This window comes from Glandiceps talaboti, chromosome 22 (assembly GCF_964340395.1).
Source record: "Glandiceps talaboti chromosome 22, keGlaTala1.1, whole genome shotgun sequence".
NCBI lineage: Eukaryota > Metazoa > Hemichordata > Enteropneusta > Spengelidae > Glandiceps > Glandiceps talaboti.
In genome coordinates this window covers 3442498-3458412 of record NC_135570.1, presented here as the reverse complement: position 1 = coordinate 3458412, position 15915 = coordinate 3442498, and the positions used below count along the sequence as shown (strand labels likewise).

Genomic DNA, 15915 nt, shown 5'->3' with positions numbered 1-15915 from the left:
ATATATATATATATATATATATATATATATATATATATATATATATATATATATATATATATATATATATATATATATATATATATATATTGTTGATGAAACACACACACACAAACACACGTATACACACATATATAACTTTACACTGAGGTTCTATGTATATAAATAATATCGAAATATTTAGGTCAGAACTGTATGGTTTACGACATTATTATATATATATATTTTATTCCTACAATGCATTGTAGTGTAGAGTAATTATAGGATTATAGGTACTATGTTTTAATGTCAGCATAATGAATGATTCAGGTCATAGACAGTATTGATTTCTCGCTTTAGGAGGTTTCCATGAACTTACTTCAGGACCCATCTGATGCAATGGATGGTTGGTCATACGAGAATACCCAGAAGGCTCTTGAAAATCTACCACCAGTGTATATCAACAGTAACCAACAATCTGACAATCATGATAATGATGATAGTGATGCTGATGCTGACAAAAGCAGGCCCAAGACATCTCAAACACCGACAATAATTGAAGTCAAACCTTTCGGGATGGACTTGACTCAGGATCACAAACCTGAATCTACAACTGATATACAAATTGACTCTGATGATCTCAAAACTTCCAACGAAGTGGAACGGGTTCAAAGCGGAAGTGACGACTCGAATGATATTTCGGATGAGTTGGATGAGCGTGATCAGAAACAACTTCCGACCGATGCAAGTGGACAACCGTCAATAGAAAGGAAAGTGGTAGTCCTTCAAGCGGCTGATGATGGTTCAATCATCATAGATTCTGGGGTTTTGTCTGATAGCAGTAATCAAGAGAGTAACTTCCATCTGACTGTTGACACTGATGGTTACGCTGTCGTGGGCCCCATTCATGGCACTGATCGTGACAAAGATGGTCAAAATGACTTGGAGACCGAAACTACAATACCTGAAACAACCAGATATGATGGTACGGTTACTACTGATACTGCTATGCCTATGCCACCAACACTGTTGACGTCAGTTGAAGACAATGGACGTGCAGGGGTGCTGGTGGGAGACTTGAACGACCAAAAAGAAGATGACGACGGCAGTGTCCATGATGAGGAGAAGAAACCGAGTGGGGGAGTACATTTTGATCTGGACAAGAACGAGTATCATGCAGTAGAGATCATGGACACATGGATGTAAGCAAACGTGGTACAACAGACTTACATTATGACAGTACATCAACAAATATGAAATGAAGTGTCTGTGTGCTACGAAGTATCATATATACATGTGTGTGTGTGTTTGTGGAACAATGGAATATAATACATGTAGACGTTTGAATTTTGAGTTTGAATTTGTTAGATAAAAAATGATACAAGCACATATTAAAATATAAGCCTTAGGTATAAATGGATGTATTGCTTTCCATATATATATTCAGTTCACTACCTATACTGCGAATTCCGTTCTTACCTTGAAGCATTGCTCTTTCCCAATATATAGTATTGGGGTTTGAAAATCCTGTCGAGATGTGGGTAACAGCTTATATTCTTTTTAGTTTTACAATAACCAGCTTCTCCCAAGCATTTCTATTCCTTGCACTGTCTTTTTTGTGTAGTGATAATTTACATATAATTCAGTTTATTTTTAGCGTGTCAATAATATTTACTTGTGTGCATCTTGTCATCATAACCCGGAAGTTATATTTTGAGGATTTTTTTTTTGGATTCAAGAAAGATACAAGTGAAACTGACGGATTAATTATACTCAAATTTATTAATCAAAACACTGACTAAAAATTTGGATTTATATATCTATCTATTACGCATGATGTGTTTACGAGCTACATATTTTTGCTGTAGCTGGGTATCTTTTACCCATGATTTCAATTTCATAACTACCAGACGTAATGACGTCATTTGTAATCCAACCAAATGCTGTCATTTTATTGGCCATAAAACTGTATGCTGTCGTTGTTGTCAAACCAGTGAACTGTCCATTACGATAGATTGGTTCACCACCCCATGGCCACAACTCATTATCAATGTCATGGTCATCCAGGAAAAACATCGCAAGTCTCATCGTTAGTCCATTTTCCTTTTGAGCTGCCAAAGCAGCTTTTCCAATGAAATCTGTGTCCTGTGAGAGGAACAAGACAACTTAATATCACTTTATTGTACTCTTTTATGTCAATTTTACTAATAGTTTGATTAAAATATGCATGGCGGCCATATTGAAATTAGCGGCCATATTTAATCTATGCAAGATGGTACATACCTCAGTTCAATCATCAGGCCGAAAGTACATTTATGGCAACTTGTACTTCTAATCATTTGCTGTCGAGCCAAACGATAAAATGTAGTGATATCAGTAAGATTTTGTCCGATGCTCTCTTGGCTCCACTTACTGGTTTGTCTTACATATATTTTGCATACGGTTGTAATATAGCTATATCTTAATTATCTTATTTGTATTGACGATGTCTTACCTTGCCAAAATCAACGACACGAGATTTACCGGCCTCAAAGGGTGTATTAGTACAATCGTAATCATGATTTATCAATGGTAGTGAATTTTCCACTCTCAAGTTGTGATGGCTGTAATAACCGATATTACGGATTCCATATTCTTCTTGTCTTTGTAGCATACTTTCATAAAGTGGATATGCCATCTAGAGAAAGGATGACAATCAAATAACATAACGATTTAGTACTCGCACCCTCTTGATAAATATTTACAGAGTACCTGTATGTGATGTCTTATTCAGTGGGTGAATGCATAAACAAAAGCAAATCGATATTTCTAAGATCCTAGACAATTATTGAATTCCATGTCTTCGTTAATGTCTAAGACATTATATTCTGTTCTTTTTAAGAAACAAGAGATAGCGTTGGTATAGGTGCACTTCTATTTGTACATACATGTAGATACACGAATGAGATTCCTGGACTAAAGCATGGACTCTGCAATATCCTGCAATGAATTACAATCACGTTCAACTTAGATCCTTCTAAGTTCTATCCATAATTACCTTATTCGGGATATACAGCAGCCAACCCTTCTCACCACAATGTGTCATTGCCAAAGCTCTAACACCACTAGCATAACCAATGTTGATAACCTGGAAAATAAAATAGTATTATAGCACAACATAATTATTCTAAGAAGATATGTATGTATGTATGTATGTATGTATGTATGTATGTATGTATGTATGTATATGTGTGTGTGTATGTATGTATGTATGTATGTATGTATGTATGTATGTATGTATGTATGTATGTAAGTGTGTATGTGAGTGTGTGTGTGTGTGTGTGTGTGTGTGTGTGTGTGTGTGTAAACTGTGACGATGTATACCATGTTAATAACCAACACAAGCTTACCTTACCAGTGTCTTGTTTAAAGTCATTACTATTTAGTGACGTGGCAGTGAAACCTTGCAGTAGATGGTTGGCTTTCGGTCCTATTACACTTAGTGCCGTATACTCGTCTGTCACGTCGTTTATACTGACACTATTTGTATCTTCAATGTGTCGATGGATCCACGACTTACAAAGAGTCCGTTGAAACGATGGGCAGACTATGAAATAACTGGAACAAAAAACACCCATTGTCGTCAGCTGATTTCATTTGTAATATGTAAATGGTGAGGGACAAATACTGAATACTAAAGACTACATAGGTACGTGAACATTACATTTGTCACTGAGCTCTTCTTGAATACAAAATCAATATACACATCAATCGGTTTATGAACTTGTAGAAAAAAAATGTGCTTACTGGTTATGAGCCATTCTGAAGACACTACAGTCATTTTCGAATCCTCCCCGTGAATTCAGCATGGCTGTATGAACTATGTTACCTATAGGCATATTGATGTCTCCACAACATAAATACTGAAGTAGGTTTGTTGCTTCACTACCTGGAGACTATAGATTGAGACAGACAAAGAGTGGGTTACTTTGAGACATGGTATCCAGGCGATAAGACAGACAGACAGACAGACAGACAGACAGACAGACAGACAGACAGACAGGTATGCACATAAAAAGCGGAGTTCAACAAGTCAAAACGACCTTCACGTTACATCAATATCATTCACGGAAAATGAAGTTTATATAGTCACAACTGCATGTTGGTGTAAACTTTATATGTGTATAACAGATTAATATATTGACATTGTCTTGGCTACAGGCCCATATAGACCCTTTTCATCATCTGATAATTGACATAGTAAAACCATCTTACTTGGAGTTCGAATTTAGCCAAGGATGTCATATCTAAGAGGCAAACGTCTTCTTTACATGCTTTGTGCTCCTTTCTCAGTATTTCTAACCAGGGTGGTTTACCAAATAAGCCAATACTATCCTTTCCAGTATAATCATCAATAAATTCGTCTGTGGGTAATTAATACATAGCCAAGCAATATGATTAGATGATGTATTATGGAAAAATAGAATAATAGAAAAAAAAACATTCCACTACAAAACATGTCGCTTTACCTGACTGGCTTTCCTTTATGTAAAGTGGTCGTTCCCATCCCATCTTTTCTCCAAAGACAGCGCCATCTGCTTTCAAACTCGGGTACAAAGGAGAGCACTGGATATTTCTGCCCTTGGTGTATTCAAAGCCAACAGACTGTATAGCACTGTACATACGACCTAGATAAATTGATTGATAAACACGTTTTAATGAATTATGAAATATTGCAACCGTCCATGACTTTGTAGATTGCTTTGGGTGATTACCTTGTTGACAAGAATACGTCTTGTTGTGTCCTAGATACCGAGTCGAATGTCATGATCGGTAGATATAAAAAAAACTGACTTGCCAGACGCCACTCTTACTTTCCCCATCTCCCCCTCCCAAATAATCCTAAATTATAGTATGTCTAGTCTCCCCTCTCGATATAGAGTGTATATAGTCGTCTACATTTCAGCAGTTGGATAAATTGACATTAAGAGTAAAGATGTCTTAAAAAATGTGTTCTACTCTGTAATGACATTTGGGTTCTATGAAAATACCCCCTGGTATAACCAATGACAGGTTATCTCCCTCTTTCTATGATAAGATGCGATATTATGTTGCATCATGTTTCGTGTCTGTGTAAGATCCCAGACCAGTATTGTGCTCGCTCCGATCGGGGAATGCGTGTTAACTTTCTGGGAGTAAATTTGAACTGTCACTTTTACTGACAGTTCATCGGACGTTTGGGGGAACTAAATCAATGTTCGCCTTTGTTATATCAATCACGTGTCAAGCACTTTTAGGTTTACCTAAAGTTATCTAGGGATACTTAGTGTATAGAAGTAAAGTAAGAAATCTGTCTGAGACATTTTAGACCACTATACACATATACGTACCAAGTACTTCTGTAACCCTATCTCTCAAGAAAGCTTTATTGTTAAGTGACGGTGAGAATCTCTTGATATCAACAGGTGATATGTCTATCGCTGGTTTTCCATTGACTATCCAATCGGCCAAAACATAGCCAGTACCACCACTTAAAGTAATACCTCTAGAATTATAACCGGCAGCTATGTAATAATTTCGAATCTGTTGAGAAAAAGGATATGTTTTTTAATTGTTGGTAATATTACATCAATGGAAAACTCAGTGTCAAGTTTTTTACTTCTTCAGCATACAAACACATCAATCAACTAAGATAAAGGCACTTTCAGGGTCATTCTGTTTTTAAGTTACTAAACCCTTACCCACCCCTCCTTCCTCTCCCCTTCTCCTTCGTCATCCATAAAGTTTTCCGCTCGTCCGCTCTAACAATAACTAATGTAAACATCCCATATCTTCTTTGGATGCACTTGCATTAAGTTCTAATACTTGAATTTGATGTTAATGTCAATAAATGTGGAAAATTACATGAGCTTGATAAAGAAATGTTCTGTTTGCTATATTGACACATGTGAGACTAATTGCTACGATCCAAAAATATCATAATTTGACAATTGGCTTATTTCTACAGAAGTAGTAAAATTTATTATTCAACTTTCCGTTAATAAACAATAATAGCTATCTCTCTATTACAAGAAGCGAGCGAGAGAAAAAATAGCTTACATTTGTACACATTTGCATTTGATTTTCACAGTGAAGTAGTACATAGTTGAAGGCGTGGCTTCTTTATACAGGCATGTATGTGATTAGTAGACTCAACATACGTGTAAAATTGCTAAACAGTTAAACACAAACCTCTGGGGCCTCGCCAAACAAAAACCTTGTATCTGGTGTAAAGCTTTCAGGACCAACGAACAATTGTCGAATTTCTGCTTCTTTGACCTTCGGTATCCGATTTAGGTATAGCTCCATCAAGGGTTCTAAGGACAAATGTTTGTAAATGTTCGGTATTTGGTTATTTACTATAAACTGCAAACATTACAGCTTCACGCTGGAGAATTCGTGGTACATATTCTGTAACATTGTGTGTGAATGGAAGCTTGAAGATTATAGATAGTGAAATAAACACATTTACTTGTAATATTTATTGTAAATTACTTTAATAGTAGCAGTCAAGGACAACTTACGAAAATGGTCCCAGTCCTCTGGTAGAACCCCGAATTCAAATTTGTCAGGAATACCTCCGTAAAATATTGGTTTGCCTGTTGGTTCAAAGCTACCCATTAACAGTCCACCGGACCAATCACGGACATATATGTGATTGTCATAATCCCGGAGTACTAGAGCGCGGCAAGGGTTGTTGGAGAGAGAGAAAAAGAAATTATGAAAAATGAATATGTATGATTGCAAATGGATAAGAAGAGATGTACAGCTTTCTCACGAAACTATTGCAACTTCGTATCATTACAGAATTCTCTGACAACTTTTGCCCTGTACACTTAGATACTTTGTCATAAAATTGATAATTAACAGTACGTTTTGGTTTTTGCTAGAAACACTCACCTGGAAGGTTCGAGGTGTTAAAATCATCCAAAGGTTTAGACACAATGTAATAGTGTTCACAGGCGTGCAGTGGTGCGTTCACCGGCGGTTCGCTAGAGAGACCGATATCTCGAGCCCACTGTGACGGGGAAAGATAAGTAAACAATAATTGGTTTAAAACAATATCCGAAAAGTAAGGTTTATGAAAAAGCAACATTTCACAATAGAACTATGAAGATAGTACTATTTTAAAGCAGTGCACCGCAGTGCAAAGTTATAGAGCCTCATCATATTGATGAAGGCAGATAAACACTCATTTATCATCGGATTCGGTTTTTTCATAGTGATCCGAGCTAAACACTTACTTTCTTCTGATGTTCTTCTAAAACTACGTTTCTATAATCGTCTGAGCTTTCATCGACGAATATAATGTTTAAGTTTTATTTTTCTTATTTTTTTTTAAAAACCTTGCTTATTTTATTTACCAACGACCAACGTTAATTGTTAAATAGTGAAGCATGCAAACGTAATGATCACAAATAAATGTAATAATAGTGTATAATATAATGTATAATGTACTATTTATTAATTATATTGTATAATTTAGTAGGTAGGTCCTATTCACAAATTACGACTACAATTCGAAACTTTTATAAATTTGAGATTTGTTGATAATTTTCATTTACAGACTATTTTTCCCCCAAAATGGGGTAATAACTTATTGCCATTCATTATTGGTGTTTGTTCAGAAAGTAGAAAAATATAGCTTATGGTAAATGTATAATTTTACCAACCATTCCGCCGCAGTTGACTACGTATTCACATTGTATATAACCTTGGCTGGTTTGTACGCCATCGATTTTACCGTTGGCTGTATCTATCCGCTGCACCCCAACATTTTCGAAGAACTTCACGCCTGAATTCAACATAGACATATATACAATTTTTGAAGCTAACATTTAGAATATTTGCAAGACATGTTTTTTCTAAATAACACATAAACTCTACAGTTGTGCTACAACGCCATTGGCATAAAGGGATGGGGAGCTATGTTGGTGTTACTAGTTACGGTGTACAAATCACTTTCTGTGCGTCCATCTAACAAACATTTTACATTTAATTTTTTTCGTAATGATCTGCAATTAATGAGCTACAGACATGGACTTAGTCTATGTTTTTTCCAAATTATTTGTTCAGGTATATAAAGAAAATAACATTATTTTATTAATGAAATAAAAACCAAACATGCTAATTTCTCATCTATATTGCCAAATTAATGTCAAATGAATGACTAGTATAAACGGAAACAAATTCAATGTTTACCTTTCTGTGAAGCAGATCTACTGAGTGCCTGACACAAATCAGATGGGTTGACATAGCCATCCTCTGGTAATAATATACCACCATATAAGTCATCCGTATAGCATAATGGATGATATTTCTCTATTTCTTTGGGAGAGAGAATCTCGGCCTGGATACCTGCGAGTCTAAGATTATTATCCAGACAGTGTTAGTATTACCACAGTATTGTCAACTGACTAAGATACGTCGTGTCGCTCCGCCCTCACCGTACCGGCCTCCTCTCTCCGATGTCTGAGGGCGCCCTGTCACGGCATACCTTTACATATTACTATGCATTATTGATGATTGAGATACAAATTGTATTTTTTTCGAAAGAATTTTCAAATAAACCTGTCAACAGAACTCAACGATTACACTCGATAGCGGGTATAGTAGTTGTCATAAACAGCATTCAAATGTAACTATTTTTACACACTTCTTATTTTTTTTTAGGACAGTGACATAATGGCAATATTTTATATGGTGATGAAAGAGGATAGCGTGTACAATACTAAGCTTACAATGGAAGCCAGTTGAGTAGAAACAAATCGTTGTTGGATTCAACACTACATTTTATCGTAGATTCTAGGCTTGGCAACCATACATTTTTACCACAGGCATTTGTTTCTCGAGTTATGTCTCAGAATATTTCTTATTTCTGTGATCGCGCAGCTACACTCACCGCGAAAGAAGCGTTTTCTTTCGCGGTGAGTGGACCTGCGAGATCACTACAGAAAAGTGTAATCTTACCTCTTTCATATATAGTTGGCTAAATACGTCAATATTAACGATATTATCGACATTTTATTGTATTCTGATAGAAACAGTCAGAGACAAAACTCGGGAAACAAATGCCTGTGATTATTACTCCTGCTATCAAAAATTTATGTACATGTTTAGCCTTATTAGGGCCTATTGTTTAGCTATTTACCTATTATGAGCCGCAAGTTTCTTGTATAGATTGAACCTGTCCTTCGTTGCCGCGATATTTAAAGAACCGCATTTCTTGTAACCTGTCAAAAATAATAAATGAAAAATAAAACCTTGTTTGACCCTCACTATATATTGGGGTGATGAGAATACCTGGTCGAAAATAAAATAACGTTTTGTGTATTCTGAATGTATTTTTTTAAAGTGCAAAGGTCGTCCACTGCGCATGTCTTGGTGAAGGGATATTTGTTTAATGCATAGTAAATATACACAAAAGCAAAGTTCGGTTCTTGTCTAGTTCCTTGTAGGTTGGACCACGCGGCCCAGGTACGTTTCACGTTGGAATCGGACGACAGTTGCACTTGAACCGACAGCAAGTCAACTGTTACGCATTGGGTTATGTACTGAAGTGGTGAGGTCACAAAATGTCATGCTTCCGAAAGACATCCACAGATATATGACAAACATGGCGTCTCCGTAACTGTGCAGAGGCAACAAGACTTAGTGTTCACATTACAAACCCTGTCAATCAACTCTTACAATTTAGTGGTTACATCGACCTAGAATCCGGATCCTTCCAACCCATTTTGTGAGAAGTCAAGCCACAGACAAGTTACTTGATTAATTGCCCGTGGTTAAGTTTAAGGTCTGGGCTAATCATAAGTTTATTACATCACCCCTTGTCGCCATTCTCGCAAACCAGAATTGCTATTTCTTCCGCGACACTGCGAAATAACGAGATAACCTCTGGGTCCGTACGATGCCGTAAAAAGGCTGTGTTTTACGACGATGCCTTGACAGTGCGTCTTGGACGGTGTCGTAAAAGAGTGTTGTTTACGATGATGCCTTGTCGTAAAATCTCAGTGTTGATAACAAACCGTCAAAATAATCTTATATAATCTTAAATTTTTTGAATGAATTAACGATGAACGGGTTTACTTTGGCATCGAATCGCGTTGTTTTAGTGCCTGATAAATTTAAATGCTGCAAAGTAAACAAGACTTCATATGCAAACCTTTGATTTAGTTCACACACGGTAACTCACAGGGTGCTCAGGCTCAGTTAGTTTTGTTTACAAATACAAACAAACAAGTAAACAAACAAACAAACAAACAAACAAACAAAACACAAACACAAACAAACAAATGAACAAAAGAATTAACCGACAAATGAGTAGATACATACATGACTAAACGACAACGAACAAACAAACACTACCCCCCCCCCTGCAATGGTCACATCTGGAAATAACCCAAGATGTGACCATTGCGGGGGGGGGTGGGGGTGGGGGTAGTGTTGGTTTGTTCGTTGGTGTGTTGTCGTTTAGTCATGTATGTATCTACTCATTAGTCAAGTTTATTTTGTATGTTTGTTTTTGATTGTTTACTTGTTTATTTGTTTTGTTTGTTTGTTTGTTTATTTGTTTTTGTTTGTTTGTTTGTTTGCTTGTTTATTTATTCGTTTGCCTGTTTGTTTGTAAACTTACTTGTGTTTTGTTTTGTTTGTTTGTTTACTTGTTTGTTTGTATTTGTAAATAAAAACTAACTGAGCCTGAGCTCCCTGTGGTTAACTTAGAAAAGTTGTTAATGCATTATTCAAAATACAGTATGTACAAAGGAAGAAAGAAAGAAGTATATTTCAAGGTTTATCTAGCCAACAACATGTACATATACAATGCAGGCTTAATTCAAGGACACGGAGTAGTTACTCACCGGCTTATCGCTAGACCTACATACATGCGTCTACAATGGTAACGTTGGCTCGGTCTTGTGTATATGAGGTGATATCGGTCATGACACATAGTCACTGTTCTTACCTGTTGCATGACCGGTCTTGTCTTCCAGCGAAGCGTAGAGCTCGCTGCTAATTTTCAGAATTTCTTTCTCTATAGGTAAGGGTGAAAACCGTGTCACAAGTCCAGCTGCATGCCAAGTAGTTCCACATGTAAGACTACAAAAAATGAGAGACGAAATTGGCCTGTCGGTTTCTCCTATAGATAGGCCTACATTCTCAAGGTCAGACTCTGCCATGACCTGTATGAATGATGACGGACAGATAGATACTGTGTAATGGTGATATGCAATGACATAAAGAATGCAGATTCGTCCATTGTTTTAAAACATAAAAACTTCTGACTATATATCAATTATGGAAATGGTGATGTAAACCATATACATCGTGTATTGTTGTAAGAATAACGTGTAGCAACCATACCTTCCCTTGTCTAAAAGAACAACATCAGTCCATCCCAATTGTGCGAGATGGTAAGCAACGGAACAACCAGACACGCCCCCACCACAAACCACAACACGGGCAGTACTTGGTAGTGTGTTATGAGTTTTCTTTCCCGTCGTTGTTGACTCCGAAGAGAAACATCTAGCTCCCCCGATACGTTTGTCGCAAATATAAACATTTGTCGAGTCTTGCAACTTCCTGACCCCATTCAAATTCAATCTCCTTCTCCAAAGTTTCGACGTTGACGCTACGCCAGACCTCGCTGTACGGAGACCCAACATTATTCCGGTAATGACGTAAAGAACAGTACTACTGTAATACGCTTACGATGCAGTCACATCAGTGATAAGTGCAGCTCAAAGCGCACTATTACATGGTCTCAAATATACATGGTGTACATCCAAGACGCCATGTTTATGTGTCCTCGCAGCCTCTCTCTATCGAGGTCTTCCCTTTGTTCCAAAGGTCAGTTCACATACATATACATGTAATTATAAAATCAATCAGACAAGCTGTATGTATGATGGCTAGGGGATTGTACATACAAAGTCGGGTGTACATGCAGAACTCACCCCAAATTGGTTCGCTAGTTTATAAAATTCAATATTTTAACAACATCGCATGTCCTAGTTCGACTGAAAGGTCAACAGACTGTCTCAAGGATATCGGATTCAGACCACAAGATTCCAAGTGTACTCGAGTACATGAGACGACAGTCTGCATTTCATAAATAGCTAGGATTCTTTAGGGCATGGTAACACCTCTTGAAGACTTAAGTTTAATATGGTTTGCATTAATTATTTGGCCATTGGCCATACACTTGGAACTAGCAGGCAAGCACTTCACTTCGGGGGGAGTCAATGAACGAGGCATATGGTTCTAGTGTAGACTTGGCTTCAACATAAACTGTGTGTAGTCTGGGCGAATTCCCTAAAGTTCAAGTAGTGATCCCGGTACAGAAGTTGAGTCGGACATAAGATGTGACAGTGATTCGAGTGTAGTTACTTGGTCTGTCAGCTGTGTGCGAAGACGAAAAGTAACAATAGCTAATGTTACTGGTAATGAAAATAACATAACCCTTCCACTTCTCAATAAATCCTGACCTCGCCTTCATTTCATACATGTAAAGTTTCACAAACCCTTATCACTAGAGGTCCTAAAGTTCACTCTCAGCTGACAACTTGAATCAACTTCAAATGAGGTGCGATTCATCATATCTAGATTTACAATTTTAAGGAAATCATGAAATACTGTGCACTGGGGTTTAAACAATATTTTGATAGATTGGTTTTCATAACTTTTATTTGTGCAATGAAACTAGAAACACATGCCTAACCCCACACCCAACAGTCGCAAGGCCAATCCAGAGCCAACACCCAACATTCGCAAGGCCAATCAGAGCCAACACCCAACATTCGAATTAAGGCCAATCAGAGCCAACACCCAACATTCGAAAGGCCAATCAGAGCCAACACCCAATATTCGAAAGGCCAATCAGAGGCCGAATACATGTACATTATCCAGCTAAGTAAGCTTATATGTATTTCGCACTAATTCTAAAAAAATAAACATCGCCGATTCAAATTGAAAACGGAAATTGAAATGAATACCAATGCCATGTTTTATAGAATGAAAATACAGAAATGTACATGTAAGTTGGACATAAAACTGTTCAGATCAAACCATGAAATGTTATTTAAGTCTCTGCTGTTCAAACATACTGTGCCAAGTGTTATTTAAGCTATTTAATAAGGGATTGTACGTCTCCTTGCATTTATCACGCGATATGCAAATATGCCGCCCAGCAACAACTGTTGCCAAACATCTGATCGCTGTCAAGCTGTCGCCCTGTCCATGTAGGATGACATTGAGAACAACAGTTTTGCTTAAAAAAAATATGCGTTTGACACTTTCAGTTTGACCACCCTCAGGTGGATGCTATGGACAAAATGGCTCAAGCGGGGTTTCGTGAGATCTGCCACGGGACGAAAACGGCTTACTATTTTTATTTACGTTGTTTGTAACAAGTCGCACTTGTAAATGCGAATTGCTTGTCACTGCTTGTACTTCAGTACTCTATGTCGTTGGCTTGTTGTTTATATCGTACTGTATGTCCTATCAGTGAATGATGTATCCTGGTCGATAATAATTAATATGTCAAATTACTACATGAGCGACAAATCAAAGTGCTAGAATAGATCTAATATGAAATATGGCTCTTATGTGTGATTTTGAACGATTTTGATTTAATAACGTACCTTCTTCAACAGGACTAATAACCATTAACATCCCTATGATTCCTACACTCAAAACAAACCAATAAACCAATAGTCCAAGTACAACATTTCGATATGTAGTGTCAGTCATTCTTCAACTCGTCTTGTATAGAGAGTCTGCAACTGTTGCCAGCTATTGTTTACAATGGTAACAGCAAGTTAAGTATTGGTTGTGTGAGCTGCCGAATTGTCTATAATATATTCATCGCTTTCTCTTACAAAGTATTAAAAGTCCGTCTCCACTCTGCACATCTGTTGTATTATAATTTATTCCTTAATGAATGTTTTCTACATGGAGATCCACAATGGTGACAAACCTCAACTAATAAATGGTGGTCTATAATTTGTTTTCATGTATTTTCTCTATAACAAACGTTAAAGAATTACAAGGATTTTCGCAAGAAATCTATCGATGAATATTACTAAAAATTTTAGGAAATATATATTAATTAATTGATAAAAAAAACTTTAGCAGATGTCGTGAACTGAAATACTCCGACGCTTAAATGGCAGATATTGAAACACTTCCCCAGAAGCTCTTCTTTATCTCATCAGTTGTTACGTACAAATAATTTAATGGCACATCTGGTGCGAGTAGTATTTTTAATGACGATGCATTGTAAAATTCATTTCAATTTGTCGACTTTCTATACAGAACGATGTGATGAAGTCTTTTAAGCTACCGATTAGTTTTAAGGGACACCATACATTCTAAGTATCCGTTTTTTCTAATAAACAAAAAGATACACTGTAATACAAATACAGATAACAACATAGAGAGAGAAATGATACTGTATCACTGTTGATTGGCGGAAAAAGTGTAAGCTACAACTGTGAATTTGTTTTTTTAAATGTAGGAAATATGCGGAGGTTAGTAATCCCTGCAACATCCTATAGTACGATTTCCATATCAATTAATGACATGAATATTCGTCAATAAAAAAGACACATTATTATCCACTACTACTTTTCCTCTCCATTTACTTCCACTTCTGCAAGTACTCTTTCAAAATTTCAATTGCTATAGCGATAATATATGTTTGATCTGTTTTTACTATACATATTTATATGATTTTACATTCAAAAACATGTGTTCTTTACATGTAGATGCATAGCGTGTAGTGGTGACCTCAAACGACCTCAGTGACCCGAGCCACTCAGGTGACCATATCACGTGATTCGGTTGAGTCTGTTCGCGATCGCCGACATTCACGAATGTTACACACTATGCACCGATAACCCGTAACTTTATTCTGGTATGAACTGTCAGATGTACTATTTTCCTGAAGAACATGATAACTTTGCTAAACTTGCACCTAATAAGACCTAACATTAACAATTTGTGTAAAATACATAAGACATTTCGAAGATGTGAGCGACTGAAGTATTCATGGGTTGCAGGAAACGCAAGACAACAAACAACGTCTTACTCGGTGATTCAAAGACATTGTTCATCGGTCACGGGAGAAGATGAAGGTCAACAGTTGCCAAAGTCTGCTCGTGTTGTCATATGTGGTGGTGGTATTTCAGGTTGTTCCGTAGCCTACCATCTTTCAAAACTTGGCTGGACAGATGTCGTTTTGCTGGAGAAGGGAAGGTAGGTCGGATCGTTAACTGGTCGTAACTCCTAGCCCCGGGCTCCTAGCCATGTAGATGCGAGAGCTAGGAGATTTGATCAGCTAAGGATGCATCTCAACAGCGTGGTAAACAAGCTAATTCGATGAACTATGGATACTCCCATGGGTGAACGATCCACGAACCAAATGCTGTCGTGTATGTGTGTATGTATGTATGTATGTATGTATGTATGTATGTATGTATGTATGTATGTATGTATGTATGTATGTATGTATGTATGTATGTATGTATGTATGTATGTATGTATGCATGCATGCATGCATGCATGCATGCATGCATGCATGATGTATGTATGTATGTATGTATGTATGTATGTATGTATGTATGTATGTATGTATGTATGTATGTATGTATGTATGTATGTATGTATGTATGTATGTATGTATGTATGTATGTATGTATGAATATCTGTATCTTACAGACTATATACCACTTGCTATTCAAAACATTCAATGAAATCAGCATAAACTGTTCCCCTATTGCCTGTTATATTATATTATATTATAAAGTAACCAAAAAGGTACTTCTAAGCAGTGCTGTTGGTTTTATGTTTACATCTGTTTGTATTTCTCCAGAGTCCGTTATCTATGTCATGTACTGACCCATTTTGTTCACATTT

The 15915-nt window shown here is 36.8% G+C and overlaps 2 protein-coding genes across 2 annotated transcripts in view; one reads left to right on the top strand and one right to left on the bottom strand.

Moving 5' to 3' along the window:
* Positions 1-1816: 1816 nt before the first annotated feature.
* LOC144452280 (pyruvate dehydrogenase phosphatase regulatory subunit, mitochondrial-like) lies at positions 1817-11683 on the bottom strand. Its single transcript, XM_078143347.1, has 16 exons — positions 11362-11683; positions 10964-11097; positions 9149-9230; positions 8200-8363; positions 7671-7792; positions 6898-7015; positions 6522-6674; positions 6190-6314; positions 5339-5541; positions 4488-4633; positions 4234-4382; positions 3766-3914; positions 3369-3576; positions 3017-3106; positions 2494-2656; positions 1817-2144 (listed from the first exon to the last, which is right to left on the bottom strand). Exons 1-16 carry the CDS (start codon positions 11661-11663, stop codon positions 1822-1824), a joined length of 2631 nt encoding a protein of 876 aa, XP_077999473.1. The 5' UTR covers positions 11664-11683; the 3' UTR covers positions 1817-1821.
* A 2837-nt stretch (positions 11684-14520) lies between these two features.
* Positions 14521-15915, top strand: part of LOC144452415 (pyruvate dehydrogenase phosphatase regulatory subunit, mitochondrial-like) — a 14968-nt gene continuing 13573 nt past the window's right edge. Inside the window, exons 1-2 of the mRNA XM_078143507.1 lie at positions 14521-14528; positions 15028-15255. Coding sequence (XP_077999633.1) covers positions 14521-14528; positions 15028-15255 — 236 coding nt within the window. The remainder of the gene's footprint in view (positions 14529-15027; positions 15256-15915) is intronic.

Coding starts and splice junctions, on each gene's coding strand:
- LOC144452280 (XM_078143347.1), bottom strand. CDS start 11,663: ATGTTGGGTCTCCGTACAGCGAGGTCTGGCGTAGCGTCAACGTCGAAA. Junction 6,315..6,521: donor AGAGGACTGGGACCATTTTC/GTAAGTTGTCCT, acceptor ATTTGTCCTTAG/AACCCTTGATGGAGCTATAC. Junction 5,542..6,189: donor TGTTTGGCGAGGCCCCAGAG/GTTTGTGTTTAA, acceptor TTTTCTCAACAG/ATTCGAAATTATTACATAGC.